Source organism: Protopterus annectens, chromosome 8.part0 (assembly GCF_019279795.1).
Source record: "Protopterus annectens isolate FY-2018-M chromosome 8.part0, PAN1.0, whole genome shotgun sequence".
NCBI classification, from domain to species: domain Eukaryota; kingdom Metazoa; phylum Chordata; order Ceratodontiformes; family Protopteridae; genus Protopterus; species Protopterus annectens.
The window spans coordinates 933,456,900-933,484,152 of record NC_056741.1 but is presented as its reverse complement, the minus strand read 5'-3'; the positions used below and the strand labels follow the sequence as shown (position 1 = coordinate 933,484,152).

The following is a 27,253-nucleotide window of genomic DNA, read 5'->3' as shown; positions in this document are numbered from 1 at the left end:
GCACTGCACCTGTCAGGATGTATGTTGGCAATATGTGTGTGTGTTTGTGGTATTTGTGTGATTCAGGGCATATCTGTGAATTCCCAACATGGTTCCTACCATCAGTTGTGAAAGCCTTGGGATTATCCTTAGTGTCCTGTACAATTTGTATCTTCATAGGTTCATAGGGTCATACTAGGCTATCCACCCTGGGCATTTGTTAGCCTAGCCAGAGTGTGTGTGGCTTTTGACACCCCTTGCTATGTGCATATTATGGCCATTTATGTTCTGCTTTGCTGTGCCTCTGTCTGGACATGACACAGTGAAGACCCCCAGTGTAACTCTACAATCATCCATCCACTTGGCAAGATTCCTGTTGAAGAGTGTCAGTGAGGGGCTCCGCCTTACATGGAATGGGATTCTGGTCCAGGGTGTGGGGAGACTCTGGATTATGTATCTGTCCCACCAGCACATCCTATTTCATTATTTGTTGAGGTTGACATCTCTCCCTCTCACAGCTCCGATGGATTTGTGTTTTCTGGGGTGGAGCATGTCCATTACTCCTGTGTTGGGCATGGCCTCCTACAACAGGCATGCAATGCCTCTGTGTAGGCAGTATGTGACTGGATTCAGCTGGGGTGTCTACAGCCAGGCAGCATATGACATATATTTGTGACCCTTTATCCTCTTGGTGAGGTACCTTTGAGGTCTTTCTAACTGCTGCAGGTGTCAGGTAAGGTACATCCCATATGAGGCATTGTACTGGATTATGGGTGTGATTGGAGAATAGTATAGGGGCACAATGACCTCTGTTGCCATAGATGTGACTCCTTTCCTGATACGGTGTCAAATGTAGACAGTCTTCCTGGCCACATTGGCAATGTGGGTGTCACATAACAGGTTACTGTCCACTTGTGTCCCTAGGTCCCTGGTTACTCTTTCCATACATACTGGTTTATCACCTATGTGGTGATTTGTGGTACCTTGTTTGTTATTTGGTGGGACATTCATACTGTCCATTGTCTTCAGGATGGCTGGGTGGGGTTATTGTGTGTGAGAGTGCGGTCTGTAGCATGCTGCAGACTGCACAGCAGTCTTGCCTACAGTTAGTTGCACATGTGTGAACTCCAATGCCTTGTGCATTGTCAGTTACCTGGACGTATGGGTGTCTGTGCTGACTATGGATACTCACCCTCCTTTTATGTTTCGTTCCAGGTTTGGGGGCCATGACACATGATACGTGGTATACCCTGGTAGTGCTGGTGTGCTGTCAGGGGGCTTGCAGCAGGTTTCTGTCACTGCACAGACATCGATGTTCTCCATTCTGGGGATGGCCTCAGGAGCATGCATATTGGGGTGTACACATCTGGCATTGGTCAGCATTTCCCTTATGTTTCTTCCCACTTATGTTTTCTAGGGTGGTGGGTCAGTCTTTTCAGCCTTGCCTACAAAAGGCTCTATGGAGGTGGCAAAGGCCTTATCCAATATTCAGACGCCCAGGGGTAACAGGTGCAGGCCATCCCATGGACAGCTGCGTGGCTTGTCAAGCATGACATCCCCAGCAGACAGACATTGGATCCCCTTGGAATAACACCAGTAAGTGTGCCACTTGCTATGACTGATCATTCCGTGTTTGTACTGTGGCATTACTCTTGGTAAGGGTAGGATGCTGTGGACGGTGAGTGTCATACCGGCATGGACTACATAATCAGATAGCTCATCTATGTCTCTTTTCATGTAGTCTAGGGCGGTACATCTCCGGTCATTCACACCAGCATGGACTATGACTGCATCATATTTCTACTTGCTTTGGAGTGACCTACATACTTCTGTTATGTGGCATATTGTGGCAGCCTATGGGCAGCTTACTGTACCCTTTCCCTTGTTCAGTCTGGTGTGCGGGACAGCAGTGTGTCTGACTATGGAGTCACCTATTACAACTGTATCAGGCATGTTGTTTCTACGTCTGTCCTGTGACTGTTTGGCACACCAGCTTTGTGTGCTATGTGTTGCATGTGCTATGTTTGGAGGCTGTTTGATTGGGTGTCTGCTTTAGAGGCCTCTGTTGGTGTGCTGTGTTTGTAATTTGTGCCTCCGGGAATGTTTGTCTGTGTTTATGTGTTTGGTTTGCAGTTGTGATAGGTCTATGTGGGACTGTGTTTGTGGTGTGTGTGGTTACCTTCTCCTACTGACTTGTTTTGGGAGTACTGCGTTGAGGGAGCTCAGCCTCCAGTTTGGATGGATGGTTGCATCTCTCACATATTTTTGTATTTCTTGGGTGGGGTTGGGGGTTGTCTGTGTACTTGGGGCAGGTGTGACATTGCCTCAGGATTCACAGATTCCACTTGTTGTGGCTGGCCTTAGTGGATTGCATGTGTGGACAGATGTTAATGCCATACTACTGATCAGTGATTACTTCATTGTTCATGTTTGCTCTATCATGTAGTAGCTTCCTCATTCTCTTGCATGTTTTGGTTATGGCTGGTGTCCACCATGCCAGGTTTAGGCACTGTGTCTTGTTTTAATTTAGGACTGCATAATCCAAGCATTACTGGCAGTGTTCATGGAATGGCTGTATAACAGGTTCTGAGGTGTGCCCCATATTTTGCACCTGCACGGGACCTTTCATAGATTCCACATCAGTTTGGAGGGGTGCAGATATTGCTTAACACATGTTTTCCACTGTGGTTTCCCGGCCAGGGACTGTGGTCAGGATTTGTATATCCAGTGTGATTACTCTATGGTCTGGTTTTACCAGTGAGGAATACACTTCTCAACTTGACATCCAGTACCCATGTTGCTGATTATCACATCCAGTATGCTTACCACTCTTGTGGGGGTGGTACGTTGTTCCTGTGCCTTTTGGTTTGTGGATTCTATGAACCTTTGTCCGACACTGTTGGAGCTAGTATAATGCTCCCAGTCTATGTCTGGGTATTTGCGGTCACCCAATATAATGTGGTTTGGAGGACTTGATATATTCATGTATTCCAGCATAGGCGGATGCAGTTCCTGGTGTTGGGACAGTAGTCTGTAGCAGGCTATGAACTGGGGGGCAGTTTTAGCCACTGTTACTTGAGCATGGCTAGTCCATGCTGCTTTTTGTTGTGGTACTGACATGGGGGTGTGGTTATCCTTGACAATTCATGCTAGTCACCCTCCTTTCGTAGCTTGTTCCAAGTTTGGAGGCTGTACAGCACAGTATGGGGTGTAACCTGGTAGTGTTAGGGTGCTGTTGTGTGCCTTGCCTCAGTTGTCTGTTACAGCACAGTTATCAACATTCTCCATACTGGGTGAGTTTAGACTGCATGCATCTTGCTGTTTCGACTTATCCCTTATCCTATTCTTATCCCTTCTGGTACCTATGGAGATAGGTTTGTGTTTTGAGCCTTACCTATTCAGGGCACACTGTGGGTGACAACAGCCTTTGCCAGTATCCATACGGCCTGCACTGAAAGGTGCACGCCAGTCCTAGCAGGTGGTGCATCATGTCATGCTCAGCATGTCATCCCAGACTGGCACACATTGGGTCCCATTTGAATAACTGCGATACTTCAGTCAATTGTTGCACTTGATCATCTCGTTGTCATGTTGTGGCATGATGCTTGGTGAGGGTAGGATGTTAGTCAGGGTCCTCAGGTGTGCATATAGTACTTGGTGTTACATTACTTGACACATAGCATTCATGCCTCAGGTGGTGCAGCAGGGCTGCCTCTGTCGGATGCGCATATTACACTTCCCTGTACATGTTTGAGAGCAGGTTGTGTCACGTTAGGCATCCCTGTTACTATATGAGTGAGTCAGAGAGGGGTATCATTCCCAAGGTTCCTACTGAGCCAATGTATGTGCTATGCGTTGCCTCTTTGCCAAGGCCAGGGCATACTGGGCACGCCTCCTTCTGCCTACTGGGGCAGGCTCAGGTTGTTCCTCCTCCGAGTCACGCTCTGCCTGTGATGGCCTTGGCAATGGTGGGGGGCTGTTTGGCCCGGCCCTATGCTGGTCCTGCTGCAGCTGTTTTCGCAGGATCATATTATGTAGCATAGCACATACCATGACAATTTGGGTACATGTAGTTGGTGTGTACTGCAAGGCTCCACCAGATGTGTCCAGACACCGGAACCGTGACTTGAGCAGCCCAAACACGCGCTCTATCACATTACGCGTTTGTGCGTGTGCCTCATTATGGCGTTCCTGTTCAGGTGTGTGTGCATTTCTGATGGGTGTCATCAGCCATGGCTCCAGTGCATAACCTGCATCCCCCATTAGGTGTCCATGTGGGATGTCCCCATTGGCAAATGTCTGGTACAGCTGCGTCAAATGCCAGATGTGGGAATCGTGGTAACTCCCATGGCAGCCAGCACACACATTCATTATTATGCCCTGGGCATCACACACGACCTGGCAGTTGATGGAGGGGAAGCCCTTGCGGTTTATGTAGGCCCTACCCCACTCTCCTGCTGGTGCTTTGATGCGTATGTGCGTGCAGTCTATAGCACCCAGTACCTCAGGGTATTCCGCTATTTGCTGGAAGAGATGCATATTGCTGGCCAATACCTCACGGGCATTGGGGAAATATACATGATCACCGACATGTGCTGACATGGCATCCAGGAACTGGTGTAGTACCCTGGAGGCTGATGCCTGTGATATCCCCATCATATCACCAGTTGGTCTCTGGAAGGTACCTGTTGCTAGTATTCTTAGGCCAACACATACCTTGGTTTCCACTGGGATGGGTTCCCCTCTGTTGGTTCTGTGTGTGAGGCGTGGCCTGCACAGCTCAACAATCTGCTGCAGGAGCTCTCTGTCCACTCTATAGCGCTCTACTATCTCCAGCTCATGTAACCCGTGGTAGGTGACCCTGGGCCTGTACACTCTTCTCCGTCTCCTCACTGTGGGTTGTCTGGCACCATCTGCATTGTCACCACCCTCAGCAAGTCGCCGATGTCTCATTATGACAGCTATGGCAGCCCCTAGCATTTCTGCTCTGAGTTCAGCTTTTCAGTTTTCACTTCTATTAGCTTACTCCTGTCTTGCAGTGTCTCTTAATGAGAACATCCTGCAGTACTGTTTGCAGAGTTTTAAGTGCTGGGCTGGGCTACTATTCTGCATGTGTAATTGCCTGCTTCTAATTATTTTCACCTGCCAGCTTCAGCAGTTATCCCTGCTAGCTTCCTATTAATTCTGTTGCTTCCTTTTTCCTTTCTGTTTCCTCAGGGGGGAGCAACTTGCATACTATCTGAAACACGCTCACAGTGGCTTACACGCGCGCACATGTGCTTACACGGTTAAGGATCTACTTATTCAGGTTTAGACACGCGTACACCCGCACAAACACTGTTACACGTCTGCCAATAGCCTCCAACATACTCAGACTGTCTTACACGCGCACACCCGCGCAAACAGTGTTAAACATCTCCCAACACGCTCCCACATGCTCACACTGCCTTACACGCACGCACACTGCCTTACTGCGCTTCATTGCGCTGCGCGCATGCACGGCCAGCAAGAAACTTTGGTATAGGTAACAGTGTACACCTTCCATTTCTTGTCTTTCCATGACTTATCTAGTGGCACACCTCTTTCCATGATCTGTGCCTGTCATCTGTCATGTTACACTGGCCTCCAATGAACTGCGTTTCTGTCTACCATTCCCCCCCGTGATGTCACCTATCTCCTACTCTATTCCTCCCCTTTTGTATCTCTTACACTACTCAGACCGTGCTCATTTGCTATGTGACTGTGGGATTCAGTATCCTAACCCTCATTTACATGAGATTGCCTACTAATGCTTAGTTACATGTCTTAGACTCAGCTTCCCCCCTTAGCAACCACTACACGGTGGCCATGTTGGTTTTGGTCTGCTGGTCCCTGCATTGTCATTCCATGTATTGCATGAAACCCACATTTGTGGGTTTATAACCTTCTTTTTTATGGTTTTATACAGCGCAGCCCGTTTGCGAGGGGCTGCGCTGGGTTTACACATCGGCAATTGCCGAAAAAAAAATCATATTTTTAATATTTTTGCATCGGGTTATCTTGCCAATGGCCACATATTTGGCCATTGGCATGCTGCCTGACTCATATGCAACCTTTTTTCAGAGCTGACATCGCTCCGTTGTGGATTTTGCAGAAATGTACTCAGTTGTCAACTGAGTACATTTCTGCAGCTAAAACGTCTCCTACACGGACTGGTTTCTGCTTCGTGGATCGCTAATATACCTCATTTGCATACCTTTCGGATGCAAGTGAGGTATTTAGCATGTCCACGCCCAGTCCGTGTAAGAGACATTTTAGCTGGTCTCTTACATGGAGTTTAGGGCTGTTCCTGGATCGCGAGGCTTGCATGGAGTGTTGCACGTCTCTTACACTCCGTGCAAGCCTTCGTGAATCCTGCCCTGCATGAAAGCCTAATCTTCTTTTGTATAACAAAAAAGGTTTACAGTGCCTACTTGTAAGAGGTTGACATACATGATTGATGTGATCAGTCTCCATTCTTCTTCCTGATGAAGACAGACCTTTTTATATGCAGGGGAGGTTGTCACTTAGAGGTACAGTAGGTAACTCCCATTTTTTTGAACAACACATGCATCCAGAGAAACAGCTTACAGTAAAAACAAGTCACAGTGCTCATTTTTAAAGAGCTTGTGGATGTGCACAAGCAGGAGGAAAAATGAAGGCAAAATGTGAAACCTCTGAACCTTTTGTATAGACTTTCTGTGCCCATGGAATAAAACTCCACCAAGTGTGAACTGTGGAGTACATAAAAAAGCAATTTTCATTGTATTGCAAATAACAGACATTTTGTTAAATTATAGCCAAGTGGTTAGAGCACTTATACCTGGTTGCTGTAGGGTATTTATGGTGAGAAGCAGAATGCTCCTGGTATCAGGGCATGGTTCTATGGTGATCCAGTCTGGGGTCTTCACTGTCAAGTTTCTTCCTGAGCCTAACAGTTAGTCAGCCCTGTTCTGTTCAGATTCTTCCTCTCTTCTCTTTCCAGGTGAAGTCAGTGCAAAAGATGACTATATAGATATGTGCCTGGCTAGATAAAGGGCTAGAACTGGGATGGAGATAAAGGGCTAAAAACTGGAAGGGCAGTTAGCCAATCTCCTGAGAGAGAGAGAAGGTGGTGCATTGAGCCCTGGAGTAGGTTCTGATGATGCAAGAGGCTGATGTAGACAGTATGGGCGTGAGCTGACAACCATAGTAGAAGGCTAGTGTGTGGCTCCATTTTTTTACTCCTAACAACAGAAAAGGAAAGCCCGATTTCCAAATGAGTAGTGGAAAATATTTTCAAATAAATGAAAGCTGCTGTTTAGGTTTGTGCACACCATGAGGTAAAAAACATTTCAAACTCATGACAGTTACTGTTTAGATTTGCACCTATCGTGTGATCACAAAAAAGAGACAGTGAGAAAGAGAGAAGGGGTGGGGGCTTGTTTCCCATGTTCCTAGTTCACCAGCTAAACCATACCGAGGGAGATGCAGTGATCTGCAAATCTAATTTCTTGATTGCCTTTTTCATATTAACAGGAGAGATTAGAGTTATTAAACGGTTCATTTCCATATCCTAGGTTAAAGAGTACAAATGTTTTAGCTGTATAAGTTATGGTTTGTTAGAAATGATTGAGATTAGTCTAGGGTGGTGGTGGGAGTCCAGCCGATCTGGTAGATTAACTCCGTTTTTTTTCTAGGATGGCATTTTAGTTTCTTTAGTGTGGTCCTAAGTGAGCTTGTTTGGGAAGTGGAAGTGGAATCCTCCATGGTCTGGGATATCATAGAAGTGCTTCACTAGTTGTTTTTGAGGATCTGGAGTCTGATGTTGAACAAGTGGCATACCATCCTGATTTTGATCTTGTTCACTGTTTTCCCTGTGTGAAAACAAATGCAGCCATAACACTGAGCGTTGTATATCACAAACACAGTGTTGCAATTATCAGAACAAGTGCTGTTGTTTTTTTTTCTACAAAGTACTGGATAGCAGAAGTAGTCCTTGTTACTTATGTATTTGCATTAGGTGGAAAAAAAGGGGGGGGCACAGGGGTAAGTTCCTCTTTTGTCTTCCTCTAGTCAGAATTTTCACTCTACCCAGTCCTTAATGTTCCTGGCTCTCTTGAAAACAAAACAAGTATGGGGTCCTTGGAGTGTTTCCAGTTGTTTATTGCATGTAATCATAACCCAGTTGTCAGTGATGATCTTTCTGATTGTTTTATACTCTACCGTAAAAGTGAGTGTCGTGCTTTTTTTTTTTTTTTTTTGTCCTGTGGATCCCATTATTGGTTTCTTTTGAGCCCTAAGAGTCTCCCATTTGTGAGGTGGGGGGGTCCCATCATCTTTTAAAGTTCTGATGGGGTTAAAGGCGTAATTCAGTAATCTATTTGTGTACCCCCTAGCCAGGAAGTCACGGTGTATGCTGATTAGATTTGTGATGAAATCTCTATGCTCTTTGGAGACACATATAATTTTCATCCCCTGAGAGTTTATTACATTTTTCCTTTGTGATCTGGGGATGCATGATTTTACTGTGCAGCAGCATAGTTACCCTGGTTGGTTTTCTGAACAGATTATTGGAGAGGCATTTGTTTTCTGTGACCTTAGATGTGGTTTTGTATAAAAAGCTGACTGAGGGATTGGTGTTAGCAGTTATGAATCTCAGAAAGATAGTGGGATTACTGATAGCATTGTAAAATATATTCATTGTGGCTTCATCACTCTCCCAGATGATAAAGATTGTATCAATTAAATGGAGGTAACATTTCATCAATGAAAATATCGGCTTTGGTTCACTGCTTTCTCCTCCCATTTTCCAAGAACCACAATGGCCAGGCTTGGAGCCATGGCTGCCCCCATGGCTATTCCAGTAGTCTGCTTATAAAATGTGTTGTTAAACATGAAGCAGTTGTTCCTAAGGGCTAGATCCAATAACCTTCATAGAACTTCTGCCCTTCCTGGTAAAGCATTCTTGTCCTTTCATATGCCTCTGTTATAGTGTGAATACAGGAGATGTGCAGAAGCACTGTATAAAGTGCTTCTACATATTTTGTGACCAGGATTGTGGAATCATTGACTAGAATATCATTAATTTTACCCAGAAATTTCAGAACATTGAAAATAAAAGATTTGTTGGCCTCTGCCACTGGTTTTATCAGGGCATCAAGGTAAATGGATATTGTCTCAGTTATGGAACCACCACTTACCACTACCAGTTCGTAGGGAAGATCAGATATATTCTTATGGGGTTTAAAGAGCCCAAGGATGCTTGTTATTTTGGGGAGGGGTGGTGACCAAAAAGTAAAACACCTTGGCATCTAGTAAATCATCCTCATGCAGCATTATTAGTTGCTCTCTCAAACTATTATAAGCAATATTCACAGTGTTAAAATCACATTTACTGTAAAACCTGTTATTGTCAAGCCTGCTCTCAATCATGCAGTTATATGTGGTTGTATCTGTGACTAGGATCCCTCTCCCTTATTCGCCTTTATGATTCTGTGAGTCATCTCAACTCAGATTTTTCACAGCAGCCAGTTCCTGTTTGTTCATCTTGTATAACTTTGAAATAGATGGTATACTGAGGGCCTTATGGATATTAGCCTCATATTTGCTCTCATATGCACTCAGGGTGGGATATAAATGGGACAAAAGTCACTGGACTTTTTCCATTTTATACCATTGCCATTTCTGTCAGTGTTGACTTCATCCTTATTTTTGTCATTGAAAAATACTTTAATATTCAATTTCCTCACATGCATCTATCTTATTTTCTACCAAGTTCCTTCTGTTGAAAGGTATAAACGTGAAATCCTTTCCTAAGAGTTCTTGTTCTAGCTAAGGCAATGGTTTTGTTGAGTGGTCCCAGATCTCAGTCCTGTTTTGTTGTTGGCTCTGGTGGGTCCCTTCTGTTGTATTGATTTCTCCAAGTCATTCAGCTCCCTGGACCCTTTCCAGGACCTGTTCCTCTGCTTTTAGTGCCATTTTGGAGACCTCCAAGTTGGGGTGAAGGCATGCTCCATTCTGTGCCTCCCTGTTGGGGTCTAGTGGTTCCATTTGTTGGGTGTCTCCATCTATGGTGTTATCCTTATGTCTTGTTGCTTCATGCTGGTGGTGGGTGCATCAAACTCAGATCCAGGTTCATTGAGGCACTGGAGAAAATCCTGTCTGTTGTCTCCTTCCCCATCTCTCTGATCAGTAATAGGTGTGGCTAGACTTCCTTGTTTTCTAGCCTGATGCTTGTGGTGGTGATTAGGTTTACAAGCTTCCAGTGCCTGGCAAAATGTACCGCACTACTGTGTCTAGGTGGGTATCTCCTTCTTATTAACAAAGTATGCAGGTTCTGTCGCTCCTGCTTGACCTTCAAGAACCTGTTGATTTTTTCCATTTTTTTCTTCTTAACTTTGTTTTCAAAGTCAGTAATTCTTCAAGATCCAAAAATATGTCAGGGTAGTCCTTGAATAAATTCTTCAAGCTTAGGATGTTGATGATAATCAAATCCTGCTGTGTTTTGTTATGTCTAAGGAGGATCCCAATTAGCTTGAGACTAGCATCACCTAAAACTGTGTCCCATTCTCTGATTAGGTCTTCTTCCACATCGTTCCAGATGGGTTTCATGAACAGCTTTAGTCCCCAAAGAATCTGTTCTTTTTCAGTACTGTTCCTGAAGTAAATTTCTTTTCAGTATAGTCCTATCAGACTTTTTAGTTGTTTCTCAAGGAGTAAAAAGTTGTTTGTAGATTTGTATTGGATGTTGTCTTTTGTTGAGGCATCTACATGGTCATCATGCCTGGTATGCTGGGTTGCATTTACCTAGATAGGAGCCTTCAGAAGGTTTTTAAGTCTTGTAACCAAAATGGAATCCACTGAGAGACTCACACAAAAATGTCAGATATAATTCCTGCTGCACCTCTGAATGTGCTATTTGTGAATGTCGAATAAGAAAAGTCTATGTACTTTCAGTACACATTAGTTTATAGTGGGCTCAGTCCTGGGATTGCTCTTGTTTGGCATCTACTTCTCTAAAATACAGGCCAACACTAAGGGACTCCAGCTAACAATATGCAGATGACCGCAAACTGGGAGACATTATTAAATCCCCAAATGATGTGGTTATTCTACAAAAGGGCCTTACAGAAACAGATGCTTGATGCCAGAGTCATGGGCTCAAGCTCAATGCCAAGAAATGTATAGTTATCCTCTTTGGGAAAAAACATATACCCATGAATTACCATATAGGTGGCAGTACACTAAACACTGAAAGTGTGATAAGTGACTTAGGGACACAGATGGACAGTGGTCTCACCTTTGATAACCACATTGTCATAACAGTCAGGAAATCCTTCTATGTGGCACACCTCATCACTAAGGCCTTTTCATCCAGAAAAAACGGTCATTGTCCCACTGTACTCATCCCTCATTAGACCCATTATAGAATAAAATGCCACATTTGGCATGTACCTCTCAAGACATCTTCAACAACTGGAAAGGCCGCAGAAATACCTCACTAAAAGAATCACAGGCGTAAAGCAGATGTCCTATCTGAACCGTCTAAAAAAACTCCACCTATACTCTGTCACATATCGTCTACTCAGAGGTGATCTCTGCTTAACATACAAGGCCATGTCAAACCCAGAGCTGCTGGACATGCTACACTTAAAGAAATCCCAATCCCTCAGAGACACATGCTCCAGGGATCTAGACCTTGTCATCACAATGAACAAAATATGCTGGGGGATAGGTTCCTGACCCAGACACTCCCCAGACTCTGGAATAGACTGCCCATACATGTCAAGCAGAGAGCCTGTTTGGCCCTCTTCAAAAGGAACCTTGATGATTGGATGGGAGATAGGAAATTCATCCTGGGGATCATGTCAGTTGCCCTGCTAGACAGGGGTCCAAGGAAATAAATACTGTGGGAAGAAATAGCCAGGGAATTGTTATGGCTAGGCTTGTATAGGCCCTAGGGCCAATAGACTAGAACCAACCTATGTAAACTGAAATATTATGAAACATAACCAGAGTGAAATAAATGCTATGCATTAATGATCTACTTAAATACTTTAAGAATAAATTCATAAAATCAGTTAAGCACTTTCTTCTCAAATACATTAGAGATGTCTTCAGAGAACTCAACTCATTAGATTCCATTTTGGTTACCAGTTTTTGTGCTGAATATGTTTGAATTTTTTAAGTCTTGACTTATCTGTTTCCATGTTACTGGTGATCTCAATAAAGTAATTTTCTCAAGAGGATAACTCCTTTAGGGTGCAAAGTAAGAGCAGAAAACAAAGGTAGTCTAAAAGGTTTGAGTCAAGTCTGCTGTGACCCAGAGGGTGGCAAGTCTAACAAAAACAGAGTACAAAGGATTAGCCTGGACAAAATAATTTTAGCTAGCCGATCTAGGAGACACTTTCTGTCTGATAGCCACCCATTGGGAGGAATAAAGGCAGCTTGTTGATGTTTCAAGTAGTTTATTCAGTCAAGTAGACAAATGAAACAGTGTTCTTATTCTAATAAACTGCATTCAACAGGTCAGCTATTTAAATGCCATTACAGACAATGGTGGGAGGGTCCAGGGGAGCTGACTGGAGGAAAATCTGGGAGATGGAAAAACATGGAGCCAGTCCTAAAGGATACAGGTTTTTTATATATATATATATATATATATATATATATATATATATATATATATATATATATATATATATGGATTCCTATTACAAAAACGAAAGTTCACTACTTTGAACATGTAATAGGAAGCCTCACTTCTGCGAAAGTTCACTTTAACGAAAGTGAACTTTTGCGTAAGAGCACTTCAACAAAAATACCACAGCACAGTGAAGGACATCAAAAACAAGCTATGCCCTTCACTATGGTGTGATAGTCATGGACCTTAGGGTTAGGGCACGGGATAGTGTAAGGGGATAGTTAGTAAAGCTATCCCCTTACCCCAACCCATGCCCTAACTCTAAGGTTCGTGACTATCGCACCATAATGGAGGACATTGCTATGTCTTTCACTGCGTTGCAGTCATCACGGACCTTAGGGTTAAGGCACGGGTCATGGTAAGGGGATAGTCTAAGGTCCGTGAGTACTGCACGGAAGTTCAGTACAACACCCTTTCATTGTACTGAACTTCACGTAAGTGCACTTTCAATTAAGTGCACTTTTACTGCAGTGAGCTTTCCAAGCACTATTTCGAATTAATGAAAATTCGATCTAGTGTATGGAACCCATATATATATATATATATATATATATATATATATATATATATATATATATATATATATATATAAAATATATATATATATATATATATATATATACATACACACACACACACACACACACACACGCACACACACACACACACATATATATATGTATATATATATATATATACATATATATATATATATATATATATATATACATATGTGTATATATATATATATATATATATATATATATATATATATATATATATATATGATGAATGCACCAGTCCCCATTCCCCTTGCTGATAATGGCAGACCTTTTATATGCAGGGTAGGCAGCCACTTAGAGGTACACTAGGTGACTGCCATTTTTGAACAGTACATGCATCCAGAGAAATAGTTTACAGCAGAAACATGTCACAGAACTCATTTTTAAAGAGCTCATGGATGTGCACAAGTAGGTGAAAAAAGAAAGTAAAGTTTGAGACCTGTGTGACTGTGAGTAGTTGTGATTAGGAGTTATAGTTGTGTGATGTAAAAGAAATCCAGCATTTGTCTGACTGGCATGCAAACTACAGTTGATTTTGTTGAATTATTAACCTGAAAAGTTTAACATTTTATCAGGATATTTTGTCTAATGACATATCTTTTATCAAGGCATTTCAAAATGCAGTTCAATGCTTCTGCATTTTCTTTCTGAAAACAGGTTAGCTGTTTGCCCTTGACTTTGAAATTTAACTAATAAAATACAATAAACTATGTTTTTAAAAATGCAGTCAGTAGTTTTGCAAAGTTATAAAATACATAGCAAATGTTGCAAGTTTTAACACTAAGCATAGAGACAGAGAGGCAGTCTAAATTACATAAATGTGGGAGGAAGGCAAAACAGTACAAGCTGAAGATAACACAACTGTGTAGTTAGCACATATGAAAAAAGGAATTAGAAGCACTTTGCTATCGCCTGCGTTTATGACATAAATACATCTGAAGATGTCAAAAATGTAGCATTTGACATTATATAGCGAAAAGATAATGGCTATAAGTTATGAAATATACTTGCAGATAACCTGACATAACTAACCTAAAAATGCATATCTGTCATGACAAACTGGTAATCTCTTGTTACCATTTGGGCAATAGAACCTTTCCCCCTTAGAACAGCTGACATAGCATTAAATCTCCATGATGAAGGCCTCCTCTGCCCCCCCCCCCACCAAAGCAGTACAGGTTAGCATTCTGAAGGATGACAATATAAGTAAATGAGTTGTACAATCTTCTATATTATTTATGAACTTAAAAAATTAGGAGACGAAGTGTACCCATGATTATTATTAATTAGTTTTTATATTTATTATAACTGTAGTTATTGTTACCCTGTTTCTTTTTAACCATATAATACTTGATTAAGGAGGACACCACAATAACAAAATTATGCTCTGAAATCAATGAAGGTGTTGCATATAATATACAGGAGCTCCAAAAGGGGGTTGATTTGATAACTCTTCAGTTAATATGGATTTGGAAATCCTTGCCCCTTATTGCTTTGTCTTTGTTACAGACCTAGATTCTGTGCTTAATATCAGGTGATTATGTCTTACAATCTACACTAAAAGATTATATGGGAATGTGCATGCATGCTAGTTTACTTGGAGTGTCAAAGCAACTATAATTTTCATGAAATGTATATATTTAAATTTGGAGTACTGAATATATTTACGGATGACATTCCATCCCTTCTGATGCCATTACACTATTTATTTGGATGTTATTCCCATGGTTTTTGCTTCTGGGCTGCAAATACTTTTCATAGATTTACTACAGTAGCTCTCCAAAATATGAGAGGGTAGTCCTTTAACTTTTAAATTATTTAATTCCATTGAAACAAGGTAGGTGGGTTAGTCTGTAGAATCCTTTTTGACACAGGCAGAATGGCATTACAACAATTTTTTATACTGCTGTGTAAATGAATGTATATATAATTTACATCTATACAACTTCTTCAATGTGATTATTTCAATTCTGGAAGAAGTAAAAAAAGCTTAAATACTGACACTAAAAGTCTGTAATGATTATTTTAAAACTGATAGAAGAAGAGGAGCTAAATATAGTCAAACTGAATAGAGTGAATAGTACACAAATTGTGAAAATAAACTGTATTAGCCTTCATTATCAATAAGAAAAGCTATACAGATGAATAACTGGACAACATAAATGTATACATTTAAATATTTTCAAGTATACGTTGAACTGAGGTACTCCATTAATTTCTTTCTGAATACATAGTAGCCAATCAGTTTCCTCATTTCTTTGCAAAAGGAATTCCAGTTATCTGGGAAACTTTTACATAAACTTTTTGGCACAATATTTAGGTTGAAGTAGACTGTAGAAAGAAAGGACAGTGTCCACTTGAGTCTACAAATTATATAGCGATGATGTAATTTGTAGTTTATTAGCATGTGCAGCTTAGAAGGATAGCACCCCATTTAATTTGATTTTGAGATGTTGATTTTCATGCCCGCAGATTAATGCTCAGTACTAAATTGCTTCATGGCATTTTAGGTATGGTAGCCACATGGACAATACTGACCACAGTGATGTCATCTTAAAAATGCATCTTCTAACATCTGCAGGCTGCATGCTCTCTAAACCTTAATTGTGCCAACAGGAGCTTGAACATGACAACATGCAAGAGTAATCCCTAGCAGCATTCTACACTTACTATGACAGTGTTTGATGTAATGCCACACTCTTGTAACATCTGGCCAAAGACATTCTGACTACATGCTCATATGCCCTCTTTAAGTCCACAGAATACGTGTTGATATTAATGTCAGCTTCATGCAAACTTCTAATCCACTCTGCAACAGCCAGGATAGAAGTTTATACTTCTTTGCAATCAAAAGCTTGGAGTATATATTTCAAATGCAAAATATTTGATTTTATGTGTCTGTCATTTCTGATGTTGCTGTTGAGTTGAAATACCTTATACTTTGTTGAAGTGTTCAGTTGCTCTGTCTAGTTTTTAATACTTTAATGATGAGTATAAAAAAGTGAAATAGAAAGGGAGATTAATACAATTCAAAACAGAGACTGACAGAGAGAACTATAATCATAAAGATTACCTTTTTACATCAATTTTTTTAAAATAATTTTAAATGTACAAAACTTTGTAGAAGTTTTAAAACAGCAGAAATTATGCTGAGGGTCTGTGATGCATGGTGCAAATACATGAACAAAAGTGGGTCTCAAGTCTGTACTCCTTAAGAAAATGAATATGCAACTTCACCTAAAAATGTGAGCAACTGAACAAAACTGATTGCAAGAGAGCTAGGTGAATGCTTTGTTTGTTGTTTTATATTTAGACTTTTAGATATGGTTTGAATCTACTTCCCCCCTTTCAGAAACCGAACCATAAACTGTGAATGACATCAGGAAGTATCATGCTTTGATTTTTTACCTCAAATATTGCTGGGATCCTGCTGACAAATGGGAGTAGTGATACCTGTCAGCAGTTACACATGACTAGAACTATTTTCTTGGTGAAGAATTAAACATCTCTGTGAGATTCCTGTGTTTGACATGAATAACCTATGGCAAACTTGTAATAATTTCATTGCCATTCATGTCAGAAGCCATGTGTATATTTTTAGGAACACCTCTTACTTAAATAGACTTATTATGATACCTGCAATTTCTAATATGTACAGAGAGGAGTATGAGAGCTTTAATGTCCAAAGGGATATTTCGTAGCATTGTAGCAAATATATGCAAGTGACAACTTTAATTAAACTTCATTCCATCTTCTATTATGTTAATAAAGTTTTGTCTTTGAAGTGTTATCTTTTAGCAGATTCAAGTTTCAACATTGCTGTGGATCCTAAACCTTAAGATCTTTAATGCATTTTTTTTTCTTTTAGACAATGTATGGAAGTATGCAGGCTTTCCTCACAGTGATTATATTTGCTGTTTTCCAGTATGGCTAACAATGTCTTTGTTTTATAATTTAGTGATTAAGTTCTTGTTCAAAAAAACTTAATTTGGTTGTTCTAAATTTTATAGATTTCAATCCTTTACTTTATCCTGGCCATGTCATAATCTTCTCTGCATTGTTTTATACGCGTCACAATGCCCTCACAAGCTTATGTAGGATTTTGAGCATGTCCAGTTGTTCACAGACTACTGCCAGTAAATGAGTCCTGCAAAAGTTGAATGCTTTATTTCTGTCTTAGAAAAGAGAGTTTTATTTTTACTGAACTCAGGTTGTAGATTACCCAGGCATGGTTTTATAGCCTCCTTTTGGATTCACTTGCTATTTGGTCAAATATCTAAGTCTCCCTCTGTTCATTTCTGAGATAAGCATACCAAAGTAAGACGTACTCAAGAGAACTCATAGAGGGGGGGGCGTGGCCAAGGATGAACACAGGATAGCAGCAGATTTCTTCAGCTCCACCAATTTCATTACACTGACAGGAATTAATTACTTAAAAAATTAATTTTTGAAGTAATTTTCTTTCTAAATATGTTTGTTTTATATAGTTCTTGAACTATATCTAAAAAAGAAAGGAAATTTTAACAATATTCCTGTCAGAAATCACTTTGGAAATTTTCCTGTCAGTTTATCAGTCTGAAATGAGTTCCAGTAAGACAAATTCTCAAGACTCCAGCATCAAGAAAGAACTTCAGTCTCTGATAACTATAATCCAGCAACTTACTGCTAAGATGGATAAAATGGATACTAAAATAGATACCTCCATAGAAAAACTACAAAACAAATAGACTTGTTACATATAGACCTGCAACAACAGAAGATCCAGATGACAGGCATAGAAGAACTGTGAATGACATGGAAAATAGAATCCAAAAAGAGGAAATCAACATTGAGTTTCTGCTGAAACAAAATACACATTTACAAACAAAGCTGGATGACCTGGAAAATAGATCTAGGCGTAATAACATTAGGATTTTTGGACTGCCAGAAAATATTGAAGGCAACAATATTACTTCTTTTTTAACAACATGGCTCCCTAAAACTTTAGACTTACCAGAAGCATTCTCTTTTGGTATCAAAAGAGCACATAGATCTATAGCTAATACTAACTCTAACAAAAACTATCCTAGATCAGTTATAGTTAGATTTCTATCATCTTTGATAAAGAGATGGTTCTTAAATCTGCTTGGGCTAAAGCTCCTGTTAAGATTAATGAGACAACTGTGCATTTTGACAATGACTATTCTTCCTTGGTAATAGCTAAAAGAAAAGTTTTTCTGCCACTAATAAGGGAGCTTAAAAAGCACAGTTTAAAACATACCTTCTGTTTCCTGCCAAGCTAAAAATCTTCCTTCCTGATGGTCCTAAAATTTTTGATGACTTAGACTCTGCTTTACTGTTTATCAAAAATAAGATTTTGGATAAAATAGAGGAAATGGAATGGGCTAGTCCTTCATTAAAGAGACTGGCAACTGAAACTTCATGGAAGACTTCAGAGAAGAAGAAGAGACTAAAAAACAAATGATTTGTTCTATGTTTTTTTTTTTTTTTTCTCTCATCATTTTACTTCATTATTAATCTTTTTAAATATAGTTCCTGCATTTCCAGAAAGCCACAAATATTCTGAAAAAGATTTAATCAAAGTTATTCTCTGTGTGCAAAGAAATGTTTTGTTTCATAACCAGTCAATATATCTGAGGAACTAATAACAAGCTATTATTCAATTTGTTTCTCTTTCTGAAAAGAGAAGTAAGGTCAGTAATTTGATACATTTTTTCTCTTTTTTTTTCTCCTTTTCTTCTTTTCTTTGTTTAAACAATGACATTCTATTTAGATTATGTAGTGGGTAAAGGGTGGGGAGGGCAGGGAGAGAAGAGTAATGAAAATATGATAAATGGAATAATAACATATTTATTCCTTGTAAAAAGTTATATGTTCTTCAAATGCTATTCCTAATTATACTTTCTTGATTATACTGCTTATGCTTGTTTGTAAATAATCTGTCATGCTTTAACTAATAATAATTAGAACTAAATAATAGTAAATAATATGTTTTATTTTTAACTCTATTAATGTAAACAGTAAGTAATATTCCATTGTATATACTTCTTATAGCTTTCTCTTACATTTTTTTATTTCTGCTTTACACTCTTTTATTTTCTACTCTCTTTTTCTTTTCTTTATTCTTTCTCTTTATTTTTTTTTCATATTAATATATAGAAATGCTTTTGATCATATAGACACAGTAAATAAAAGATTTGCATAAAAATTGAGTTGGGACAAAAATATTGAGTTTTATTACTTATTAATAACTTTGGGCTTAATTTAACTTACATAGAGGCTGTAATAACCTGTAAAATACATCGTGAAGATTTTGTCATGTTTAGATGCATTTACACTGCTAAATGAATGTTTGTCACTAGTTCTTAACAAGTTTCCCGCCAAAATGTTAAGGGAGACAATCTGGGATGTGGGCTACCTCATGAACAGTGCCCTCGAGTTGTTTTAAAAGCTTCAACTCTCAGAATTCTCACAGAGAAGCTGAAAGCAGTCAATATGACCTTTGACTCAGATATCACACTGACACATCGCAGATTCAGGAAGAACACTCTACCAGGAAGTAGAACTGATGCAAATGAGACTATGTGAAGGAAAATGAACTCTAACATTTAAATGTGAGTTATTTTATATAATTACTTAAATATCTATGTTATAATTCATAAAATATGTCAGTTATAATGATTTTAAATGATGCAGTTTCTTGTAGTAAGTAAATGCCTTATTTTAGAAGGCATAGAAAATGAAACATTTATTCAAGTGTTTTGAAAATCTACTTGACTGCAGCATACTAATCTGTGTTAAAAACTTATGTTCCAAACATATACATTACTATAACTCATTTAATTCATCTGATTGACAAGCATAAATAACTTTATAACTCTATTCTGGAAGAAATTGTCATGTGATATATTTTAAAGCAGTAGTATAGACATACAAGATACAGATGGCTTTTTTACAATAATGCAAGTGTTTCTGAGAATTTGCATAACTATGCAGTATGATTTATAACAATTTCTATAAATATAATATTTTATTCTATTGACAATAATGAGTATGAGTAAAATGCTCATATACAAGCAATTCAAGTATTTTTTTTTTGGAAGCTGTTGACTGCATTTACATGACAGAAAATAGATGCATCTTAATATATGTAATGTCTGAACTATATTAGCCAAAGTTTTTGATTTAAATGAATGTTAGAGCTTATTTTTACATACTTTGAATAAATTAATATGTAAATATGCCTTTTTTTCCCTCTCTCTCTCTTTCTTTCACTCTCTCTCCCTCTTTCACGTCTTTTATTTCTCTCTCTCCTCTTGGTTCCTAATATCAAGATTATTTGAATGCTATTTGAATACAAGTGTATTTTATTACATAGATGTATATAGTAGTATGAATAGTTATTAAAAAAAAAAAAAAGTTTATTTTAGTTTATATGATGCTGTTTTATCAAATGTGTAGTCTTGTCTTGCTAGATAATTGAATTGAAAGCTGTTAATTTAAGTTAAATATAACCAGTATTAAATTGATAAGGTGGTAGCTGAGGTACTGCTGCTTAGGGTAGGGGGTTAACTTGAGTGGTAAATACTACTTTAAGTTGGAGTTTTTAACTCCAGGCTGGATGCAAGGTTTAATCCTTACATTATTTGTACTTATTCATTGTTATATGTATTTAGTTTTGACATCCACAATATATTTTGTACACTCATTGTCACTACAAACAAAATTGAATCCTATACAAAATCCCATAAGAGATTCAATAAATACAGCTATATTTAAAGGTACACCTAAAGGAGGAGATGTAACATTACTTATGTTGTTATTTGTTATTTTGATCATAAGATTCTTAAGTTTTAAAAATGCCAAATGACATCTTTAAAAGGAATTTCTTTAAACATTAATGGATTGAATAATCTGTAAAAGGGCAAGCCTAATAAGATACATTAATTTACATAAGACCAACTTAGTCTTCCTGCAAGAAACCCATCTCTTGAAAAAGATATTGATAAACTAGCCACAAACAAATATACAGTATTGGTTAGTTCAGAGCACACTCAGAATATTAGAGGAGTGGCTATTTTATGGAATAAAAGTATGCCCATTCCTAAAACCATTACGTCTTATCAGGATGACAAAGGAATGTTTTGTATGGTTACAATACAAATTAATGGGAAGACTTACACTTTAAATAATGTATATTGGATACCTGGAATTGGTATTAATACAGTGAAACATCATCTTGATAAGATCATATCATTCTCTATAGGAGATATTATTTTAGCTGGTGACTTTAATTGTATACTACATGAAAGTGATACTACCACTATAGGAAAAAGAAGAATTACATCTAATGCAAAACATTTAAATGATTTTGCTAATTCTTATCATTTGAATGATATTAATAATCAGATAGATTCAAAATCATTACCATACACCTTTTTTTCTAACAGATACAAAACTTATTCAAAAATAGATAGGGTCTTTATTTCTAACCAGATGGTAACAGATTTAATTAATTCCAAAATCATTTCATGTCCTATATCTGATCATAATTCAATTGTTTTTGAATTCATGATAACAAATACTCATAATGTTCAGATCAAAAGGATACCAGCATACTTAACTCAACTAAAAGACTATAAAGAATATATACTTTCAGAAGTAAAACATTTTTAGACATAAATAATACTCCTGAAGTCTCCATTGTCTATGTTTGGGATGCCTTAAAATCATATCTATATGGACAAAGTATCAGATGGTATAATAATAAAAGGAAATCTTGGGATAAGGAATTGTTAGATATTCAAAGTAAATTAGACTCTTATAAACATAATAATAAAGAAAATATTATGGACAAGAAAGTTATTGAAGAAATAAACAAACTAAATGAGAAATACAAAGAAATTTTAACTCATAAAGGTAAATAACTTTAGAGAAATACAAGTTTTTGTCTTATTCAATAAGCCCCAAATACTTACATAGACTTAAAAATAAAACAAAAAGGTTGAATAAACAAAACCATATCAAAGAAATCTTTTCTCTAAGGAAAAAGAAGAATGTTTCTAGTATACCAGAAATACTAGATGAATTTAGAAATCACTTTCACAAAATTAACCATAATAACATTAACATGGAACCTAAAGATAAAATAAAGGAGTTTATAACCACAAACATGAATAAAAAGCTTAATAAACAACAGATTAAACTATTGGACAAAAGCACTTCATATACAGAGGTTATTACACAAATAAATAAGCTTAAATCAAACAAAGCAACGGGTAATGATGGTATTATACCAGAGATATATAAAATCCTTTCTAAAAGTACATATTCATTAATACATAAGGTTTTTATTTTGGCCCAAACTGAGTTAATAACTCCCCCATCTTGGCAATATACATTTATTTCGCCAATTTTAAAACCTAATAAAGATCCAACTGGATGTACTTCATATCGGCCCATCTCATTACTTAATGTTGATTATAAAATGTTTATGAGTATTTTTGCTGATAGATTGAAGACAATCATCCCCGGCATTATAGATATAGATCAGACAGGCTTCATTGTAAATAGAAATACTTTTGATAATATAAGAAGAACTTTAACATTAATTGATTTTGCAAATAGGAAAAGAAAGATTTAACACTTATTAGTCTTGATATAAGTTCAGCATTTGATTCAGTAAGTTGGGACTATCTGTTTACCTTACTGAAGTGCACAAACTTCTCAGATGCATTTGTAAATCTAACTGAGCATTTATACAAAGGGACATTGGCTTATATTAAGGTAGGAACATATGTTCCACAACAAATACCCATTTTTAAAGGTACAAAACAAGGATGTCCACTTTCTCCACTATTATTCACTTTAGTAATGGAGCCTTGGGCTAATTTGATCAGAAACAGTACTGACATAGAGGGTTTTGAAATAGATGAAAATACAACATCCAAAATTCAGCTTTTTGCAGATGATGTTCTAATTACATCAGCAGGATCTAATTCTTCTATGCAGTCTCTATTTGATAAAATGATGAATTTTAAAAGTATTTCTGGTTTAATATTCAATGAAGAAAAAACTAAAATACTACCTATATATACGAAAAAATATTCTCATTAGTGATTTTACTAAATATGTACCCAATTCAGGTCAGATAACTTATTTAGGTATAATACTATCTAAAGATATTAAATCTATTATATATAATAATTATAATACCTGTTTTCTTAATATACAAAATCTTTTAATACCAGGAATAATATGTTTTTTTACTATGGAGGAGAGACTTACAATTATTAAAATGATAATATTCCCCAAGATTTTATACTTAATACAATCAATAATACTTCCACCTACAAAAATAATTATCAAAAACTGAATACACTAATGTTAAATTTCCTATGGGCACCTAATAGACCTAGGATTGCATTAAAGAAACATACTAATAGCTGGTCTCAAGGGGTATTTCTTTTCCAGACTTTAATTTATATACTATCTCTTCTATTGTAAAAGTTATTACTTTATTAATAGATCAGTCATATGTCAAAATGGAAAGATTATTGGGAGCTAATTAGTATGCACTTCATGAAAATCTCCTTAACACATAAAAATATGATTGTAAATAACTCCATGTTATGGTTACTAAAGGAATTTTGTACTTCACCTATTACACCTAAACATATGGTTTGTTACCCATTAAATATTATTATTAGCTATCGTAACTTTATATTCATGCACCCTAAGTATAGGGAATGGAATTTTATTATATTCCCTATAATGTATACTCAGGGTATGCTTTTGTCATCTACTTCTGAAGGAACTAATTTAGCTATAGATAATGATCTAAAGTACTGGTATCAGTTGATATCTGATAATAAAGTTAAAAATCTAGATTTCTTAAAACAAGAATTTGATCTAAGAGAAACTTGCTGGTTAGAGGTTCAGACCTTTAGACAACAGCTCATTAATAAAATAGATCTAATGTCTATAACAGTTAAAGAATCTATTCCAACACTGATTGATTACTTGATATTAAATTTACAACATAAAGTTTCTGATAAAGGTAAACTTTCATACATACATAAAATTATCAGACAAGAAACTTTTTACAGTGTAGATACATACTGGAATTATTTCACTTCTATTAATGGGGACCCACCAAATCAACAAGATAAACAATATATATTGAATCTGCCTATAGAACTACGTCTTCCATTGTCTGGAGACTTTATACATGGAAATTTTTACATAGATCTTTTATACACCTTGATGATGAATAAAATAAATAATAAAGATAATCTATGTAAGAGATGTAATGTAGAAATTAATGCTGACTGGGCTCATATGTTTTATGACTGTATAAAATTGAAAGAATACTGGAAGTCAATTAATGAATTTTGCAGGCTCTTTTACAGATAATTTCATTATTTCTAAATCTCTTATATTATTCAACACACCTGTACCTCAAAGTGTTAAAAGGTTAAGCTTCCCTTGTTATGGTCTATTCTAGCAGTGGCTAGGAAAATAATAACCAGAAATTGGATTTCAGATACACCTCCTTCGTTCAATGAATTTAAAAATGTTATGAATATAGTGTGCCATATGGAAATAAACACAATTAGGTCAAGAACAACTAGAAAAACATCTTATTATATTGTATGGGATAATTTACAAAATTTGTTAAAAAAATCCTAATTTCAATAGCATGGTATTTTAGTTTAATTAATTGATCTGATTGTAGTGGATGTCTTTGTAAATACTTTAGTTGTTTTGTTGAATGTTATAATCATATCTATTTTTAATTACTTGTATAAAATTGTTATGATATTTCTCTTGTATGTTAAAACAATAAACCTGTTTTGAAAAAAAAAAGAGAACTCATAGAGCAGAGCAATGCAAACAGTCTTGTGTAAAAAAATAACACTATTGTAATAGCTGTGTTATCTCAATTATATTAAAAACAAGAACTGTGTAATAAGCGGCAAAATATTAAAATACATATTGCATGAGTAAATAAATTAGGTTTTGTCTCACCTTCCCGAATTTCAGTGTGGATTGTAGTTTCCATCAAGTTAATTGATGTCAGGAAACTGTTTGTTTCTGAAAGAAAGAGATAGTGCTGCATAAAACAAAATCTGCACATTTGAATTAATTTCATGTATTATATTTGTAGAACCCAAATGAAGCATGTAGTAAAAAAGATTCCTCTGGTATACTGTGTAAATATGTTTTGTCCGCGTACCTTTTTGGTGCTTTATCAAAAGTACATAAACACATTTGGTACATCATTAGCACTTTGTGTACATCTTTCTTACAGTATTAATTCTTCTGATGTATCTTAAACTTTTACATATAATGCACACAAAACATACACACACAATCCCAGTACTCCCCATCCCAACTAAAACAACACTGATGTAGCTTTGCATTTATTTTGTACAAAGTAAAATAATAATAAATTTAAACACAGAGTGTATCTCCCATTTACATTAAAAATACATATTGCATACTCTCTAAAAATAAAAGTATTCATATTGGATTGAAAATGATTAAACCTATAAGAATAAAAAATAAAATGAAATGATAGGAGCTACATTATTTGAAGATTGCATTACTGACAAAATGGACCTGAGAATATCTAAGTTAACTAAAAACAAAATAATAATTAAAAAAGTAACTAAGCTGTAAAGCTATGAAAATCCTACAATCTTTACCATATCACTAAAATATTTCAATGAACTGAAAGTAAAAAAAAAAAAAATTCAGCAGTTACTTAGATCTTACTACTGAAATGCAGTTACAATACATCATGTATAAAATGTGTAAAACCTTATATAAATTTCTTGAAGCCTAATTAAGTAAAAACTAGGGCAGTTAATATAGCTTACTAACATCATTGAGAAATATCACCCTACCCTTAACAACAAATAAATATGCAAGGTAGAACTGGAAAAATATAAACTGAGATGCAAGAAATAATATTGCACTCTAAGATTTGAGAACAGTGTTCACAGGTTCTATTACAGGTACTCGAGGCCTGAGCATTTGAAGACCACTGAGTCAAAGCCAGGGAATTAAGCATCTTGCAGCTCCTATAGGCTGCTACTCATAGTCAAGGTCAAATATGAGTTTGGGTAAGTAGCTACTGCACTTTACCAGAATACATTATTTAAGTTTAAGAAGGTAAGTGTAGTAGCCATGAGGAAAGAGTGTGAGGGGATGGTAATGTAGTTTAGGGGAGTGATCACAAAGGGGATTTTGACTTATGGAGGGGGTTGGAGTTTTAGGTTTAAACAGTGATAGGAGACTTTAGGGTTAAAGAGTGGGTTTGGAGTTTTAGAGCAAGAGAATGGAGACTTCACTGGGTGAGAATTTTTATGGTTAGAGTTAAGGCTCTGGTAGGGCTGTCTTGTTTTACAGAGAAAGATGTTGAGAAGGCTTAGTAGTTTTGGCAAAGCAGGCTTGTGTGAGCTAGATCACATTTTTGAGCAAGTGGCAGTGAATATGTATGTTGCAAGTTATTAGCAAGCAAGCACTTGTAATACAGCCATGTTCATGTCTTGTGGTTTTACAACTTGTTACAAAAGTTGATGACTATGCCTACATTATATACTATTTTATGTTCTGTACTCCACACCTACATATTCCATATAAAGTATGACAGAACTTAAAAATATCAGACTGAAAAGCAAAACTTTTACATCTGTGAACTGGTAAGTGCCAGACCCCAGCAATTTAGAGCCCATTAGTATGTAGTATGTTTATTGTTTAATCATTGGTTGAGTCTGACTCTGTGACCTCAAGGACTTTGACACACCAAGACTCTCTCTCTCTCTCTCTCTCTCTCTCTGTTGCTACTTATTTAATTTCCTATAAATCCATATCCATTACCGTCTTCTTTTGCTTCATTCTTTCCCAGCATCAGTGTCTTGCAATGTGCCCCATTTTTGCATTATGTGGCCAAGTATTTGAGTTTAATATTTTACCATCAGGCCTTTTATTGAACAGACTG

At 37.0% G+C, this 27,253-nt stretch overlaps 1 protein-coding gene across 2 annotated transcripts in view; it reads right to left on the bottom strand.

Moving 5' to 3' along the window:
• The window catches only part of LOC122809164 (FXYD domain-containing ion transport regulator 5-like), a 646,566-nt gene that overhangs the window by 307,832 nt on the left and 311,481 nt on the right, over nt 1-27,253 (bottom strand). For both annotated transcript variants that reach the window (XM_044080450.1, XM_044080452.1), the window contains one exon: nt 25,276-25,341. In XM_044080450.1, the coding sequence (XP_043936385.1) occupies nt 25,276-25,341 (66 nt within the window). The remainder of the gene's footprint in view (nt 1-25,275; nt 25,342-27,253) is intronic.